Source organism: Malaya genurostris, chromosome 2, assembly GCF_030247185.1.
Source record: "Malaya genurostris strain Urasoe2022 chromosome 2, Malgen_1.1, whole genome shotgun sequence".
Classification (NCBI taxonomy): Eukaryota; Metazoa; Arthropoda; class Insecta; order Diptera; family Culicidae; genus Malaya; species Malaya genurostris.
Window position 1 is genome coordinate 352,089,240 of NC_080571.1, and position 17,112 is coordinate 352,106,351.

Consider the following 17,112-nt stretch of genomic DNA (forward strand, 5'->3'; position numbering starts at 1 on the left):
GTTTTCGGAACGGATGTGAAGAGTAAGTGCAAGAAAATGATGTTTGGGCTCGTTTCAAAATCCAAGATGGCGGCTTCCGGTTTATTGAGATTGCCTAAAACCCCTAACAATATGGGTATCTTCGGAACGAAATCGATGAGTATATGTCGGAAAACGATGTTTGAAGTGGATCCGAAATCCAAGATGGCGACTTCCGGTTTGTTGATATTCCTTGAAAACCCATACAATATGGATATTTTCGGAACGGAATTCATGAGTAGACGGGTCAGAAAACGATGTTTGAAGTTGATTCAATATCCGACTGATGGCGACTTCCGGTTCAACAATATTCGTTACAAACCATCGCAATATTGGTATTGGTTTCGAACGGGTTTGATGAGTAGGTGTCAGAAAAAAAAAGTTATGGCCGATTGCGCACCGATGCAAAATCGAACTCTAAAAATCAGAAAATGGCGTCTAGCTCCGCACATAGCAGGCAAAAACCAACAAACAATGATTGCATTTTTTAAGTTAGACCATGACCTTTCGATTGCTGTGCGAATGAGCTAAATCGGCCGGATAGGGCAGGAGATATGTCACTTTTTCACTTCAGGGTCCGATTTGAGGGTTCAGACTTTGCTGGCTGGAATGAGGTGGCCCAAAATGTTGGAACTGGACAGCTAAAGTGAAAAATGCTCCTAGCGCCGAAACTATGCGTCGTAGAGAGAAGTGTTATATGGACGAAATGTAGCGGAAAAGTAGACCTTTCCAACCGTGCCAAACAGAGGACGACCATAGAAAAAAAGTTATGGCCGATTGCGCACCGATGCAAAATCGAACTCTAAAAATCAGAAAATGGATATATGTGTGTGTGGTTTGGTATGTGAACTACGAAGAAAAAAAAATCATAGCTCATAGCGCATTGCACTTCACAGATTAATCTGTGTTTCACAGATTTTCACTTTTGAGCACAGATTTTAAAATTGACACAGATTTTCACAGATTTCTGAAAATAACCACAGATGTTCACAGATTCTTGAATAAATAATCACAGATTTTCGAAACCGAGCACAGATCAGCACACTAAAAAGGAACACACTCTCATTGAACATAACTCAAAATTGAGTGACACACCACTCAAATTCATTAAAAAGTGCACGTACTCTGAACTTGAGTTACCACCTATCTACTCATTTTTGAGTGAAGGACAAAGCTGTCAAAATTTGAGTATATTTTACTCAAAATAAGGAATAAATATTTTTTTCACAATTTAAGTGAATTTATCTCAAAATTTGAGTTTTTTGCACTCAAAATAAATAAATACTTTTTTGCTAATGTTTATATAAAAGGATTCCCTAATTAAAATAATTCTTTTTTTTTATATGAAGGGCAAAAAAGTGATTGAAAACCGTTCAATTTGACCGTATTGGAGTTAAAATCCTATATGGATCGACTCGGTCTGTGCCAAAAGGAAGAGAAGGAGTCAAAATTGAACGACTTTGATATCCTTATGTTGGACTTCTCACTTGGCATAATGAAACCACAAAATTACTGTTGAACACATCTATGATTGATGATTCATGATTTCAAAGGCCGGATCTAGAAATGGTAAAGAAAAACGACGTATTATTGCGTTCTTAAATTCGATAAGAATATTCCTAGAATGAAAACGCACTGAACTGCTAGAAGTATTTTTTTCACTCAAATGTTTGAAAATTCAACGCTTACTCTAATGTATGAATAAATGCGAGAGAATTCATGGCCTTAGTAGATTTTACTCAAATCCATACTCAAATTTTGACATATTGTTCCAGTTTAAGAATTTGAGTAAACGCAACTCAAACCATTAGTTATGTTCAAAGAGCGTGCAGAGCAGCGCTGCCAACTATACCGATTTCTCGGTATTTATACCGATTTTTGGACTCGATACAGGAATACAGATATGCTCTCTCAAAATACCGATATTTCAATTTTCATACAGATAAATACCGATTTTCAGTTTTTGTGTTGGATTCCATAGGGGTAAACCAGGTCGAGCGACCTTTTGTTTTTTTTTGGTCGCAAAATCAGTTTTCGCACTAAATTGATGTTTGATTTTTCGAGAAAGATATTGTACAGATAGTTTTTTTCGCCAAATACAGATTTTTGGAAAAAACAGTTGACAGCACTGACCTTACCGTCGGCGTAGAGTTCACTTTCATTCGAAACTGTCGCGTCAGACTGGTTAATAGTGTGCGTACACAACAGGCCCCAATCCAATCTCACGTCTCGCACTTCACATCATCGTCATAATATCGCATACAAACAGGCCCCAAAAGCTGTCGCGAGTGGACGTTTTGGAATACTGTCACAGACGAGGTGCAGAGCGAAAAATCGATTGATTTTTATCCTCAATCCCGCAGCTAGTAGTAAGAATCCTTTCTTTGACCCTCGCGGAAGAAGGGGAGCGTTTGCATAATCCTTGTTCATCCAGGCCAACGATCTGGATACGTGGGTGGTGGCGATTTCCTGCGATTTGCAAATTGTGAAGTGAACAATTTCAGGGCGTCAAAAGAAGTGATTATCATCGTTCGCCTACTGCCAATGGCGACATTGCTGCTTTGCTATTCCCGAGCGAACAGTCATTCATATTTTCATCAGCTCATCGCGTAGGCTACTTTGGGTGGGAAAGAAAAAGTGCCCGTCGTCGAAAGTAAGAAGAAGAGCTTTTTTTTCCTCTGCTCTCCACTGGATGTAAGTTTTGATCTGTTATCAGATAATTGAGTGAAATTCTTCTTTTCACCGATGACGAGTGCTTGATTCGGAAGTTGCTCTGCGCGGTGCATTACCGAACCGAAAGATTTGAATGTGCTTATCTATACTGAAGCTAGCTTGTTATGATTTCACTTCTCAGCATCGCGTTCGGATGTTTTTGAATTCTACTTGATTAGGATTGCGAAGCAGAAGAGACCACGATAAATTCAACTGTGAGTTTGACTTAACGCTTTATCTTGTGGCCGAGAAAGGATTGAAGGAGGAGAATTTTGATTAGTGTCTGAACTGAGATAGTGGGGCGCCGAAATGGCTCCGGTTCGTGGCGATGGAATGCGCGGCTTAGCCGTGTTTATATCGGACATTCGAAATTGTGAGTACAAATAATTTTTCTTTGGATAGTCCCAAAATCAATACTCTTTCATCATACAGGTAAAAGCAAAGAGGCGGAAATCAAGCGCATCAACAAAGAACTAGCAAATATTCGCAGCAAATTCAAAGGCGACAAAACGCTGGACGGTTACCAAAAGAAGAAATATGTATGTAAGCTACTTTTTATATTCCTGCTCGGTCATGACATCGACTTTGGCCAGATGGAGGCCGTTAATTTGTTGTCTTCAAACAAATACTCTGAAAAGCAGATTGTAAGTGACGTATGCGGGACATTTTGGAAGAAACTTTTCTGATTATGATTTTTTTTCTTTTAGGGTTACCTCTTCATCTCGGTGCTGGTAAACACCAACAGCGACCTAATCAAGCTGATTATCCAGAGTATTAAGAATGATTTACAATCGCGCAACCCGATCCATGTCAACTTGGCACTGCAATGCATTGCCAATATCGGCAGTCGTGACATGGCCGAAGCATTTTCGACGGAAATTCCGAAACTGCTAGTTTCCGGCGATACGATGGATGTGGTAAAACAGTCGGCCGCTCTCTGTTTATTGCGATTGTACCGCACCTGTCCGGACATTATTCCCGGTGGCGAATGGACCAGTCGAATCATTCACTTGTTGAACGATCAGCACATGGGCGTTGTAACGGCGGCCACCAGTTTGATTGACGCTTTGGTCAAAAAGAATCCCGACGAGTACAAAGGATGTGTCAGTTTGGCCGTGTCTAGGCTATCTCGCATCGTTACAGCATCGTACACCGATTTGCAAGATTATACGTACTACTTTGTCCCGGCGCCTTGGCTTTCGGTGAAGCTGCTTCGTCTATTGCAAAATTACAATCCACCAACGGAAGATCCTGGTGTGCGCGGTCGTTTGAACGAGTGTCTCGAGACCATCTTGAACAAAGCTCAGGAACCACCAAAGAGCAAAAAAGTACAACATTCCAATGCCAAGAATGCCGTTTTATTCGAAGCAATCAACTTGATCATACACAACGATAGTGAAGCCAATTTGCTGGTTCGGGCTTGCAATCAGCTCGGTCAGTTTTTGAGTAATCGTGAGACCAATTTGCGCTATCTGGCCCTCGAGTCGATGTGCCACTTGGCTACCTCGGAATTTTCACACGAAGCAGTCAAGAAACATCAGGAAGTGGTCATACTTTCCATGAAGATGGAAAAAGATGTGTCGGTGCGCCAACAGGCAGTTGATTTGCTTTATGCCATGTGCGATCGCACTAACGCCGAAGAAATCGTGCAGGAAATGTTGAATTATCTTGAGACGGCTGATTACTCGATTCGTGAAGAGATGGTGCTTAAGGTGGCCATTCTGGCGGAAAAATATGCTACCGATTTCACATGGTACGTTGATGTGATTTTGAATTTGATTCGCATTGCCGGCGATTACGTTTCGGAAGAGGTTTGGTACCGTGTCATACAGATTGTTATCAACCGGGAGGAAGTTCAAGGTTACGCAGCGAAAACTGTTTTTGAAGCTCTGCAGGCCCCAGCCTGCCACGAAAATATGGTCAAAGTGGGCGGGTACATTCTAGGCGAGTTTGGAAATCTGATTGCCGGAGATTCTCGATCCGCTCCGATGGTCCAATTTAAGCTGCTCCATTCGAAGTACCATCTGTGTTCGTCCATGACACGAGCTCTGCTTCTTTCAACCTACATCAAATTTATCAATCTATTCCCGGAAATTCGCACCACGATTCAGGATGTGTTCCGGCAGCACAGCAATCTCCGATCGGCGGATGCCGAGTTGCAACAGAGAGCAAGCGAATATCTCCAACTGAGCATTGTTGCTTCCACGGATGTGTTGGCAACCGTGCTGGAAGAGATGCCATCGTTCCCGGAACGGGAGAGTTCCATTTTGGCCGTACTGAAGAAGAAAAAACCTGGCCGAGTTCCTGAGAATGCGGAAATTAGGGACAACAAGAGTCCGGTGCCAAACGCCCATAATGCTCATAGTGCTCAAAATAACCATATTTCGGGGTGTGTCTCATATTGATGTTTGTTTTTCGTTTGATTATAAATTATAAACCGGATTTTTTTTTTGTAGAGTAAATAATGCGAATGCTAGCTCGGATCTGCTTGGTTTGAGCACACCGCCTGCCTCGCAATCACAGACTGGAGCACTGATTGATGTTCTGGGCGATATTTACAGCACTGCCAATGGCAACAGCGGTGTTATCAATAATTCCAAAAAGTATGGGCATTTCTTCTGAGCTGCATGCAAATGTTCAATATGTTTTCTGTTTTGTAGATTTGTCTTTAAGAACAACGGCGTTTTGTTTGAGAACGATTTGCTACAGATTGGCGTCAAGAGTGAATTCCGACAGAACCTGGGCCGGCTTGGGTTGTACTATGGCAATAAGACGCAAACGGCTTTGCAAAATTTTGTCCCTACTCTGCAATGGTCGGCGGAAGATGCACTCAAACTGAACGTTCAGATAAAGGCCGTCGAACCAACGCTGGAAGCCGGTGCCCAGATCCAGCAGCTACTGACGGCCGAGTGTATCGACAACTACTCCAGTGCACCGTCGATCGTCATCAACTTCCGGGTCAGCGGTGGAGCACCGCAAAAACTTACCGTCCTGTTACCGCTGACCATCAACAAGTTCTTCGAACCAACCGAAATGAATGCCGAATCGTTCTTCGCTAGGTGGAAAAATTTGGGAGGGTAAGTATACGACCAGTTGAATACCAGGGCACTTCAGAGGTTTTGGTCATTATAACCCAAAACGGTTCGTAAATCCATGAATTACTACGACGAACAAATTGGAATAGTTTTGAGCCGAACTTTGAAGATTTTTTACGATTAATTTGCTTTTGCTTTCGGAATTTCTGTACTCTTTCTGGTTGGACTTTTTGATAAACGGTTTGCTCCGTCATGAAAATACACCTTTTGAGCATGAAGAAAAATCAGCTGGGGTAGTCGGTTGGCCGAGTTTGATCAAATATGTGAAACACATCAAATGCATGAATGGAAAAGGTTTATTTTATTAGTGAAAAAACAAGATAACATGCACTATTTTTGTATTATGTGAGTTCTTAAAATAATCCACCCCCTTGCATTTTAGTTCTGTGGGAACCACGGATACGGAGCGAATAAAACGAACATATGTACATGTAATAAAACCGATAATTTTATTCGGGCGCTTGTCTTATCAACCTGAGCAGAGCGTTGCCGACTCCCCTATCGTGTCAAGATTAGAGCTGGGCAACCCGTTTTCTATAACTTCTTTAATAGTTTTCATGTTTGCTAGTCTATGGACTTCTGTTGTTCTAGTGTCATAAGGCAAATCGAGAATCATTTTTAAACATTTGTTTTGCACAATCTGACGCTTTTGCTCGCGAGTTTTTGCACATTCCGCCCATATTGGCATCGCGTAGTATATGACAGGTGCTATAATTTGTTTGTATACAGCGAGTTTATTTTTTATGTGTAGTTTGTATCTTCTATTTATCAACGGATATAATTTTTGTATCAATAGAGTGACTTTGTTTTTTATCTTTTCAATGTGGTTTCTATATAACATTTTTGAATCTACAGTAAGACCCAAGTAGTTAGCCTCATTCGTGTTTAAAACGATTTTACAATCAGGTGGTGGCAATAATCTTTGTGATGGACGGTATGGGAACAGTATAACATGAGTTTTTTGACAATTTAGTCTGATTTTCCATGTGCTTAAATAATTGCATAAATTATCAAGACAGTTCTGTAGTTTTTTCGTGATATGTCGCGTTATTCTACCGTTACATAATATTGCTGTATCATCAGCGAAAAGTGATAGGAAACAGTTATTTGGTAACTCCGGGATATCTGCTGTGTAGATACTATAGAGGACAGGACCGAGCAAACTACCTTGCGGTACTCCTGCGGGAATCAGTAAACTTTCGGAGCATTTACCGTTCAGCACTACTTGGTATGATCGATCGTGAGATAGTTCTGTATGACTTTAATCAGATAGACAGGGAAATTGTAACGATAAAGTTTGTACACGAGACCATCGTGCCAAACATTATCGAAAGCTTTTTCGATGTCTAGCAAAGCCATTGCAGTGGATTTGGCTAACGTTTTGTTCCTACGAACACAACGAAAAAGTAACTAGTTGTTAGTCGTTGTATTTCAATAACTCTGTTCGAAACAAAACGTTCCAGCTCGGCAGGTGGTTTACGAAGCCAACACAAGGCGATTTGAGAGTCGCTCCACAAGTTAATTGAATGAAAAATCAGATCCACCGATGCAAGGAACTTATTCACCAAGCGAGAAAGAAGTACCGCCGCAAGAAGCTCCGATCTCGGCGTCGTTATCGGTTTAATTTTAGCCTTTGCCTTCGGTAAGATTCTAGATTTACTGCAAATTAGTCTCATTGTTGAAGATCCATTCGCATAAACGAGCCTCGTGTATAGGCAGGAACCATAAGCTTGATTAGAAGAATCACAGAATCCGTGCAATTCAACGATGCTCACATCTTCAGCAAGAATCCATCTCGGAATTTGAAGTTCATTTAATACTGGCAACTCTTCACGAAAAATCTTCCAACGTTTAGCGATTATTTCTGATGCTGGATCATCCCACTCTGCATTCTGTGAACATACCTCTCGGAGAATTAACTTGGCTTCCGTCACAACTGGACCAATTATTCCAAGTGGATCAAAAATTCGTGCAACCTCACTCAGGATCTGCCTTCGAGTAAGTACTTCGGAAGAGTTTCGATCTGATGGTGTAACCGTGAACGAAAACCAATCTTTTGTAGGATTCCAAGCTACGCCAAGAGTCTTGATGATAGTTTTTGAATCAATATCTGCCATGTTTAAAGCAGTTCCCCGAAGTTCCTCTGGGATACCTTCTAACACCGCTGTCGAATTCGAACACCATTTATGAGCGTCAAAACATCCGTCTTTAAGCAACTCTGTCAATTCACTTTGCAAATGTAATGTTGCTTCTAAAGATTGTGCACCTGTCAAAACATCGTCGATATAAAAACACTTTCTTACAACCTTTGCTGCCAACGGATATTTGCTTTCGGAATCTTCAGCCAACTGATTTAGTGCCATTGTAGCATGAAATGGCGACGAAGCTAACCCGTAGGTTACGGTCTGTAACTCGAACACCTCCAAAGGATGTGACGGATCATCCCTCCATATAATACGTTGGAATTTTGCATCATCTGTATGAATACCGACTTGAGGGTACATTTTCGGTATATCCGCCGTGAAGACATATCTGAAACATCTAAAATTCATAAGGATAGCTACCAACTCGTTTTGAACAGTAGGTCCTATCATTAACACGTCGTTCAAAGATGTGCCTGTACTCGTTTTAGCAGAGCCGTCGAAAACGACTCTCAGCTTTGTTGTTGTGCTACTCGGTTTTAGTATGCAGTGATGAGGAATAAAATATGATGGACCAAAACGCTCGTCCTGCTCAACATTCACTTGATGCATGTGTCCCAGGCGTTCATATTCGTGAATGAACTCCGTGTATTGTTTTTTCAAAAGCGGTTCCTTGTTTAGCCGTCGCTCAAGGTTTAGATAACGTCGCAATGCCATTTGCCATGAGTCACCAAGATCATTTTTCCGCTGATTGAATGGTAGTCTGACGATGTATCTTCCTTCATCATTCCGGTAATGAGTTCGCTGAAAGTGCTTAAGGCACTCGACCTGCATCGATGAGTCGTGCTTTTGTATCTCGTCTGACCCTTCGAATTTCCAAAATCGCTCTAAAATATCGCTCAGTTTTATGTCTTCTTTCACCGTGCAAAGTGTATGAATATTAGTCGTATAGCGGTTCTGTATAGCACCACCAACGATCCAACCGAACTCGGTGTCTCTGAGAGTTGGAAGCCCTGGAGCTAACTGTATGCAATCTGCCTTAATCAATTTCCAAAACACTTCTGCACCAATCAGCATGTCGATGCGATGTTTCTTCTTCTTCTTCTTCTTCACTTCTGGTGGCGTCACCTCACTTGAGATGACGCCGATTGATGGCACAGCGATTTAGCTATATTGCCAGTTAGCTTTCGTTTATAGTCCAATGGACTTTCTTTTCACTGGACTACAAGTGAAACCCTCGCTATGTGACAACGTGGAGTCACCGAAGTACGGATGAAAATCCTTTCTTTCTCGCGAAATACTCGAATTTTCACCGCACTAACACGATACGACGTGTTCACTCGTTGAGGGTTTCACCGGAAGTCACGATGTTTCTTGTAAAATGCTGGGTCCGCGAGTTCGATTTCTGTGGGAAGGTCCCACTCGCGTACATCAACCGTCCGCTCAGGCAAATCTGCTATGATTTTCGGAGCAATCAAGGCATCGATGTTTACACTGAAGTTATTTATACGCGATTTAATTCTTACTTGTACCATAAATCGCACACGAGTATTAACTCCGTTGAAACCGTTTACAGAAAAACTCACAGATTCTTTTTGTAGTTTAAGAAGATTTACAAATCGCTCCGTTATAAAATGTGACTGTGAAGCAGAATCAAGCAAGGCTCTACATGGATGAAGAACACCACCACAATCGAATACCATTATAATCGCTGTCGATGAAAGAGTTTGCTTTTGGATTGAATCAACCTGAGCACAGAGTGTAGAGATTGTTTCAGTTTTGGATGTGTCGACATCATTCCGTCCTTGCCGTTCATCTAAACAGGCTTTGGAAGCGGCTTCCGATTCTGATTTCATTTGGTTCTGGTGAACATCTGATTTAGCATCTTCAAGATGTAGCTGTGTGTGATGCCGTTTGCCGCACTTTTTACACGAACTTGATGATGGACACTGATTGGTGCGGTGCCCTCTTTGCAGACAGTTAAAACAGGATCCAATTTTTCGCAACAAATTGTACTTTTCGCTGACACTGCTCTTTTTGAACTGTTCGCATTTCCACAATTCATGAGTGTCTTGACACACAAGACACTTTGCTACCACTGTCGCAACGAGTGTATTACATTTGGCTGCGGAGCGTAATTGTTTAGTCTTTTCGGTTGTTACTTTTGTATTCGTATCTATTTTCTCCAATATTCTACACCGGTCCTTTAAAAAATCAAGCGTCGCATCGTATGTCGGCAATTGGCCGGTAGTCTGCCGCATTTCCCACGCTTTTCGGGTATCTTTATCCAATTTTGTAGAAATTACGTTAATCAGCATTTGTTCGCTCAATCGTTCCAAAGGTAGTTCCAAATTTTTCAGTGCATCGATATTTTTGGAGCAGGTGTCGACTAGTTTCCGCAAATCTCCAGAACTTTCCTTTGTTATAATTGGAAGATTGAAAAGGGCTTCAATGTGTTTGTCAATGATTAGCCGCCTGTCCTCAAATCGATCAGTAAGCAAAGCCCATGCTGCATCATAGTCGTTATTGTTCATTAGATCTTGATCTATGATTCCAGCTGCCTTTCCAATCAAAGAATTCCGAAGGTGGTAAAGTTTAATTGCTGGAGACTCATTCTCATACCGTGCCATTATTGTTTGAAAGATACATTTGAATGAAAACCAGTTCTCGTAGCTTCCATCAAAACTCGGTAATGGAACATTTAAAGGCGGCAAATGAGTCGTAGCCACTGCAGCGGCTGGTACTACCTGTGAGCTTACTGTTACCCGATCTTCTACTTTCATTGCTACTGCAATCAATGAATTCAATCGAATGCTTAAATCGTTGTAAAGCATCTCGAACACAACATATCGATCTTCCTGTTCATCACGTCTTTCATCCGACATAGCAAGACTGTAGATGGCGTTCTGAAACTCGTTGTATTCCTTATAGCATGATTCCACCGTTTTCAAATGTAATTGAAGGAAATGGAGATTTTTGAGGTTAGGATTCAGCACATCGTCTGGTTCATACAACGCATCTCGAATGCGGGTTAGTTTTCCTTCCACTGCTTTTCTTTGTCGTACCAAAACTTTCAATTGTTCCTCCATCGTTTTTGTTTCGATTTTCTTTCGCTTCTCACGAAGTTGATCCTTTATAGGCGTAAAAGGGGGATCTGTATCTGATTTACTTTTCGGTGAATGTTGTACTGACATCGCTTTTATCTTCTATTCCGGTAACGAGCGCTGGCTTTGCTTACGAACAATAGCCCCGCTACACCCGACCGACGCTACGATCGAATGTTCAATTTTATAACTTTTTCGCGACACTTTTTCCGTAAAAATCACTTATTCGTGGTTCAAAATCAATTCGGCCATGAAGGACCAAAAATGTTCGTGTGGACTGTATTTGGTTAACATTTTATCTATCGGAATAATAAAAAACGCGTGCGTTCGGTAACGCTTCAAGAATAACAATGAATTTTATTTTGTCGATAAAAAGGAAGTGAAAAAAGTGCTATGGGTTATTCTGCTTATGTGGGTTGTCTTTTTTAAATCAATACACTGAACACTAGTAAAGAATTCCCTGATTTTAAAGGAGGTATTTGCTGAGGTTTGGACTTTAGCACTTTAGCCACTTTCCAGAAAGGCTTTGAAACGGATCTTGTGAATGTCACTATTGAATTTTTTGTTTCTTTGCTTTTGCGTGAGAAATGAAATTAATTTCGTTAAGTATTTAGATTGTGTTTTACGATTTAGATCGCCGGTTCTCTGAAATTGGCGTCTTATAGCATTTCTTGCTCGGATGATACCACGAGTAGATGGATCTAACTGGATTAGCTTACCTACTGCTGGAACTTTACGGACACATTCCTCTTCAGCTGCTTGGATGGCGACTTGAAGTTGATACACGGCACGATCGATGTTTTCCGTAGATTCAAGTGGAGCGTTGAAGTCAATCTTGTGATCCACTCTGCGACGAAACTCAACCCAGTTCACTCGATGATAGTCTTTTCGAGTTTGAACCGGGCCACGAGTCGCCGTTTCGTGGATTTGCTGGATGACCGGGTAGTGATCAGAACCTAGCTCTTGGATGGTTATCGGCTTAGGTAAATCCAGGTTGGTAAGGAACACATCAAGGGTGGAGGGCACTCCAGCTGGTGATAGGTAGGTGGGACGTTCGGGAGCGTTGAGGATGAAGTAACCAAGCTGCGCTTCGTCGAAGATCATACGGCCATTTTGGTTGCGGATGTGATTGCCCCACAACTCATGCCGAGCATTGAGGTCACAGGCGACTATGAATTTCCTACGGTGTCGAGTTAGCTGCACCATATCATTCCGGAATTTCCTGGCCATACCGTTGCCATTGTAGCATTGTTGAGGACAGTACGCTTCTATCACCAGTAGGGCACCGTTGCTTGTAGAATCTCCACACCTAGTGCTTCGATGACTGAGGTTGTATAATGCGGTTGAACGGTAAATTTGATTGGCTTTTTAATCGCGATGGCAACCCCACCCCCTCGGGATTGCGTGCGATCAAGCCGTACCAAACTGTATCCAGGTAGATGAATGTTGATATCCGGTTTCATGAATGTTTCGGTTATCGCAATGACGTCAGCATCTTCACGCGAGCATAATTCCAGCAGTTCCATGCAAAGCAAAGCAAAGTCTTGGCATTACATTCCTTCGGTGGAATTTGGCCTTTCTGTTTCAACAGACTTCGCAGCCGATTCTTAGTGTACAGAATCATTGCATGGCTAGTACAATGGATCCTACTAACACTAAGAATCCTTCCAGGTCGGGGCTCGAACATACGACAACTGGCTTGTAAGACCAGCATCCTATGCATTGAACCGCCAACCCGGGTTAGAAGTTCCATGCACTTGGGCTTAATGGCATAAACGTTCTATAGCAGAATTTTCAAAGGTCTAGCATCCATGTTTGATGACGAATTCTCCCAGAACCAATATTTGCTCAGCACGCGTGTTGCATTGCTGTAGCTGGGTCCACATAGCGGTAAATATCGGGAGAAGCTCTGCTGCGGTATATTTGGGGGTAGAATGGTTACCTTCTTGAGGGTTTGAATTTGTTTGTCCAGGAATACGCCAAGCAGAGGGAGAACCATTACCTCTTTGGAATCCTGGGGGAAGCGGGTTGGGAGACTCGGGCCCTTGAGTGCCATTATCCGGCCCATCTGACGGTAGCTCTGGAAAATTTTTCTGAGTAAACGCTGGAAGTTTGTTTGGTCGACGTCCTGGCTGGTTTTTCGTGGATGCTTCCTTACGGATACGTTTGTACGTTTCACGTGCCCCGCACGTTCGGTCGGTAGCACAATGTTGCTCACTGCAGTTGGCACACTTAAACTGAGTAGCTTCTTTAGCTGGACAAGCGCTGGTTTCGTGATCAGAAGCACAAATGTTACACCTTGGCCTCAGGTTGCAGTTTCGAGTGCCATGCCTGAAATGCAAGCACCGCATACACTGCGTAACGTCACGATGCATTCCACGGTACGGTTCCCACGAAATAACGACGTTGCAGATCACTTTCGTGGCTTTCAAAGCACCAAGGGTTACTGTTCCCTTACGGAAATGAACGAGGTAGAGACAGTCTCTAAACTGCTGGTGCACTTGTTGCTTCCTGGCGATGACAAACACTGCTAGAGGATTTAATTTGTATTTTTCCTCCAAATTGGCCTTGATGTCGGCTGTTTGCATTATCGGTAAACCTCTCAACACTGTTTTAAACGGTTTTTCCGACGACATGTCGTGGGTAAAATATTGTGCTTTTTGTTCATTCAGATATGATTTAGTTTTCACATATTCGTTCTTTGACTGTAGCATCACTTTTATACCAACTCTGGTAAGTTTAAACTGCGAATTTTGACTACACTATTCTGTTTTATGGTCCGATTCGGCTGTTTCCGACAGATTAGGATTCCTCTTAATCGTCTTCAAAATCTTACCACGCAGTTTCCGGTCGACAGTTCCACTCCGACGATTGGCTTGAGGCTTCCGAATCGTCGTCAATGTTTCCTTATACCGTTTGATAACGCGCCATACAATATTTCTGGGCAATTTCAACTGTTTAGCTAGCCTGGGTGCAGACCACAATGGATTTTCCAAATAACTGCACAATTTCTCCCCTTCTTTCGACTTCCAGGTTGATTGTTTCTACTTCCAAATCCGTCCACCAGGAGCGCCACAATATAAGCAAAAGTTTGTTCCAATTCTAAATGAAGCAAGCTTTATCACTAGTCCTTTTCAGGGACACTTGAGGTGATGCAGAGAATTCCTCGGTCACTAGTAACAAAAGTTCTGATCAGTCGCGAGAAAATCACTTTCCTAGAAAATGTTCTAATGTGTTTTCACTAACCACCTCTTTTCATTCCACAGTGAACAGCAACGTGCCCAGCGTGTTTTCAAGGCTCAACAACCGCTCGATTTGCCCGGGGCACGGAATAAACTGATTGGTTTTGGCATGCAGTTACTGGAAGGAATTGATCCCAATCCGGATAATATGGTGTGCGCCGGTATCATCCATACGCAGGCTCACAAAGTCGGCTGTTTGCTTCGTCTCGAACCGAACAAGCAAGCACAGGTTTGTGTGTGTACAAACTCGAAAATGACAGAATCGTTCCCACGGAATTGATCGGTTTTTCGTTTCTTTTTCTCTTCCCTCCAGATGTTCCGTTTGACCATCCGTTCCAGCTTAGAGAATGTTACGCAGGAAGTCTGTGATTTGCTTGTCGACCAATTCTAAGCGAGGATAATTGCAACCTTGGAAACATACAGCGATTGGATTGACCAGAGGAGGGTGCGTTTCGTTTCCTTTCATTGTAAATTATGCTGGTAGTAATGTTGTCTAGTGGTAGGAAGTTTTCTGTTCAGAAAGTGAAAAAAGCAACAAAAATACCTAATTCAAACTGTTCCCCAAGGCGCTTATTTGTTTAAACAATAACAAAAAAGAAAAACAAAGACAACTCATCGCCTGCAGTAAAGTAAGCTCACGTTTTCGTTGTTTCGAGAGACTACACATTTGCTAGTGTTGCGTATTATAATCAATGACCTTGCGTTTGCGACTGAAACAGATCACCTAAACATAACCTATGTATGTTAAATCTTAACAATAGAGCTACTTTAATATAGACCGCTATATAAGCAAGTTAATTGGGACAAACGACGATGCCAGACTGTTGGTGAGCAACTGTTAGATTTAGCATCAGCATTTTGTCCAATCTCCTCCGTTCTGGCCACGTTAGTAATACAGCTAGGTTGAAAATGTATTAATAGATGGTGAAACAAAAATCCTTACCATACCGACGATGATTCCAAATATTTGTTAAACTCATTTAAGAAAAGTACGTACGTTTGGACTACAAAAAAAACACAAAGAAAATCTCATCTATGGCTTACTGATATGAAAAATAGATTGTAAATGTATGAATAAATGAAACAGATTTAAATGAAGTTAGACTGTACTGAACGGCGGAAAGATTTCGCAGGAAAATCTACGCACTCTTACATTTCGTTGTGCGGGCAAAGAATCGAATACTTCAGCTTCAGTACTGCACAAAAAAAAACATCATCACTCGTTGGCAAAACGAATTTTACTCTGCCCTGTGAGTGGATCCTGCTAATGTTAAACGGAGAGCCCCCTTAATATTGTGCTAACTCGAAAAATGCGGAATTTTTGTACGGTGACATTCGTGATCATCGACATTATATTATTTCCACTCATATAATATCGTTGCTAATATATTATGTTATATTTGTATATCATGCAATATTACTTTATACATAGTCCGATTTGAAAGGCAAAAAGGAATGAACTGAAAATTCATTTGTATATTTTAACTGACTTAACTATTTCTGTTTTCTTCGAATTATACAATAATGACACAATCGTTCACAATATCATACTCATCAGTTTCACTGAAAGTAAATAGGAAAAAAAACAGATAAATGTCGCTAACTAAGCATCTAAAGTGCATAACACAGGACACAAATAAATGAGAAACAAAAAACAACTTTAGCTTTATATCAATCCACATCCAGAGACAACGGGATAAACTGAACACATCCTTCTGAAGGACATGCAAAAACTAGTGAACCTAATCGTATCATACATTAATGAGGAAGAGTGCCGATTTGAACAAATGCATCAATGCTATATAAAACAAAATTTCTCCGTATGACAGAACATATGAACATGAGGAAAAATATACGAAAGTTATTGAACGAGAAAATGTATTTTGTTGTTCTCTTTGTCACATCCTTCACCCTGGCACAAATCTCCAGATAACAAGGGGAACGTGCCATTTGAGCCAATTTGGTCTGATTTCTGATTCCACATCCCTCACTCTGAGGTCCTAAAGTTGTGAGTCACTTTTGCTACACAAACCGGGTCGCTTACGTGCCTTGATCTAAAGCCAGTGGTTCCCAAACATATTTGGTCGAATGCCCAGTTTGAATATATTACTGTTTCTACTGCCCACAGCTGAAAAAAAACTTGAAAACTGTATCAATCGAAAATCCTACATCGATTAGCATATTTGCCGTTAACTTTAAGTATCTTTATACTGAGAGTAAATAGATAAAGAAGATAAATGAAAAAGGTGGGTGGGTGATGTCAGAGACATAACTGGATGTCGTGAATACGAAAACAACTGACATGTTCATTTAGGGGTTAGCCAAATTTTGTGCTAGGGCACATAACCGTTTTTATTAGTTTTACGTTTCGTCTTTGACTCATCAGTGCAGAGCAGTTCAAATTGGCTAACCCCTAAATGACCATACCTGCATCGGCCAGAAATAGTCGAAAACACGTTTTCGTTCGGCACGTCAGAAAAGACATTGCACTTCGTTGCAAAACAAAAAGTGTTCTGTAAGTAGCAGAAACTTTACGTCTGCTTAGCGGTTCAAATAGAACTGCCGAGTTTAGCACTAAGCAGTTCAATTTGAACTGCTCTGCACTGATGAGTCAAAGACGAAACGTAAAACTAATAAAAACGGTTATGTGCCCTAGCACAAAATTTGGCTAACCCCTAAATGACCATACCTGCATCGGCCAGAAATAGTCGAAAACACGTTTTCGTTCGGCACGTCAGAAAAGACATTGCACTTCGTTGCAAAACAAAAAGTGTTCTGTAAGTAGCAGAAACTTTACGTC

The 17,112-nt window shown here is 41.5% G+C and overlaps 1 protein-coding gene across 2 annotated transcripts; it reads left to right on the forward strand.

Moving 5' to 3' along the window:
* Positions 1 to 2,273: 2,273 nt before the first annotated feature.
* On the forward strand, positions 2,274 to 16,189 carry LOC131432154 (AP-2 complex subunit alpha). 2 transcript variants are annotated; one of them, XM_058598267.1, is made up of 8 exons: positions 2,274 to 2,712; positions 2,873 to 3,103; positions 3,163 to 3,374; positions 3,438 to 5,119; positions 5,187 to 5,333; positions 5,391 to 5,807; positions 14,337 to 14,547; positions 14,626 to 16,189. In XM_058598267.1, the coding sequence occupies exons 2-8, from the start codon at positions 3,040 to 3,042 to the stop codon at positions 14,701 to 14,703; spliced, it is 2,811 nt and encodes a 936-aa protein (XP_058454250.1). In that variant the 5' UTR covers positions 2,274 to 2,712; positions 2,873 to 3,039; the 3' UTR covers positions 14,704 to 16,189. The 2 variants fall into 2 exon arrangements, with proteins under 2 accessions (XP_058454250.1, XP_058454251.1); XM_058598268.1 differs by having other exon boundaries at positions 14,337 to 14,541.
* Positions 16,190 to 17,112: the final 923 nt, after the last annotated feature.

Excerpts from the sequence above, each read along its gene's own strand:
- LOC131432154 (XM_058598267.1), top strand. The coding sequence starts at position 3,040 with ATGGCTCCGGTTCGTGGCGATGGAATGCGCGGCTTAGCCGTGTTTATA. Across the intron at positions 3,104-3,162 it reads TATATCGGACATTCGAAATT|GTAAAAGCAAAGAGGCGGAA; the intron begins GTGAGTACAAAT and ends TTCATCATACAG. Across the intron at positions 3,375-3,437 it reads AATACTCTGAAAAGCAGATT|GGTTACCTCTTCATCTCGGT; the intron begins GTAAGTGACGTA and ends TTTTTCTTTTAG.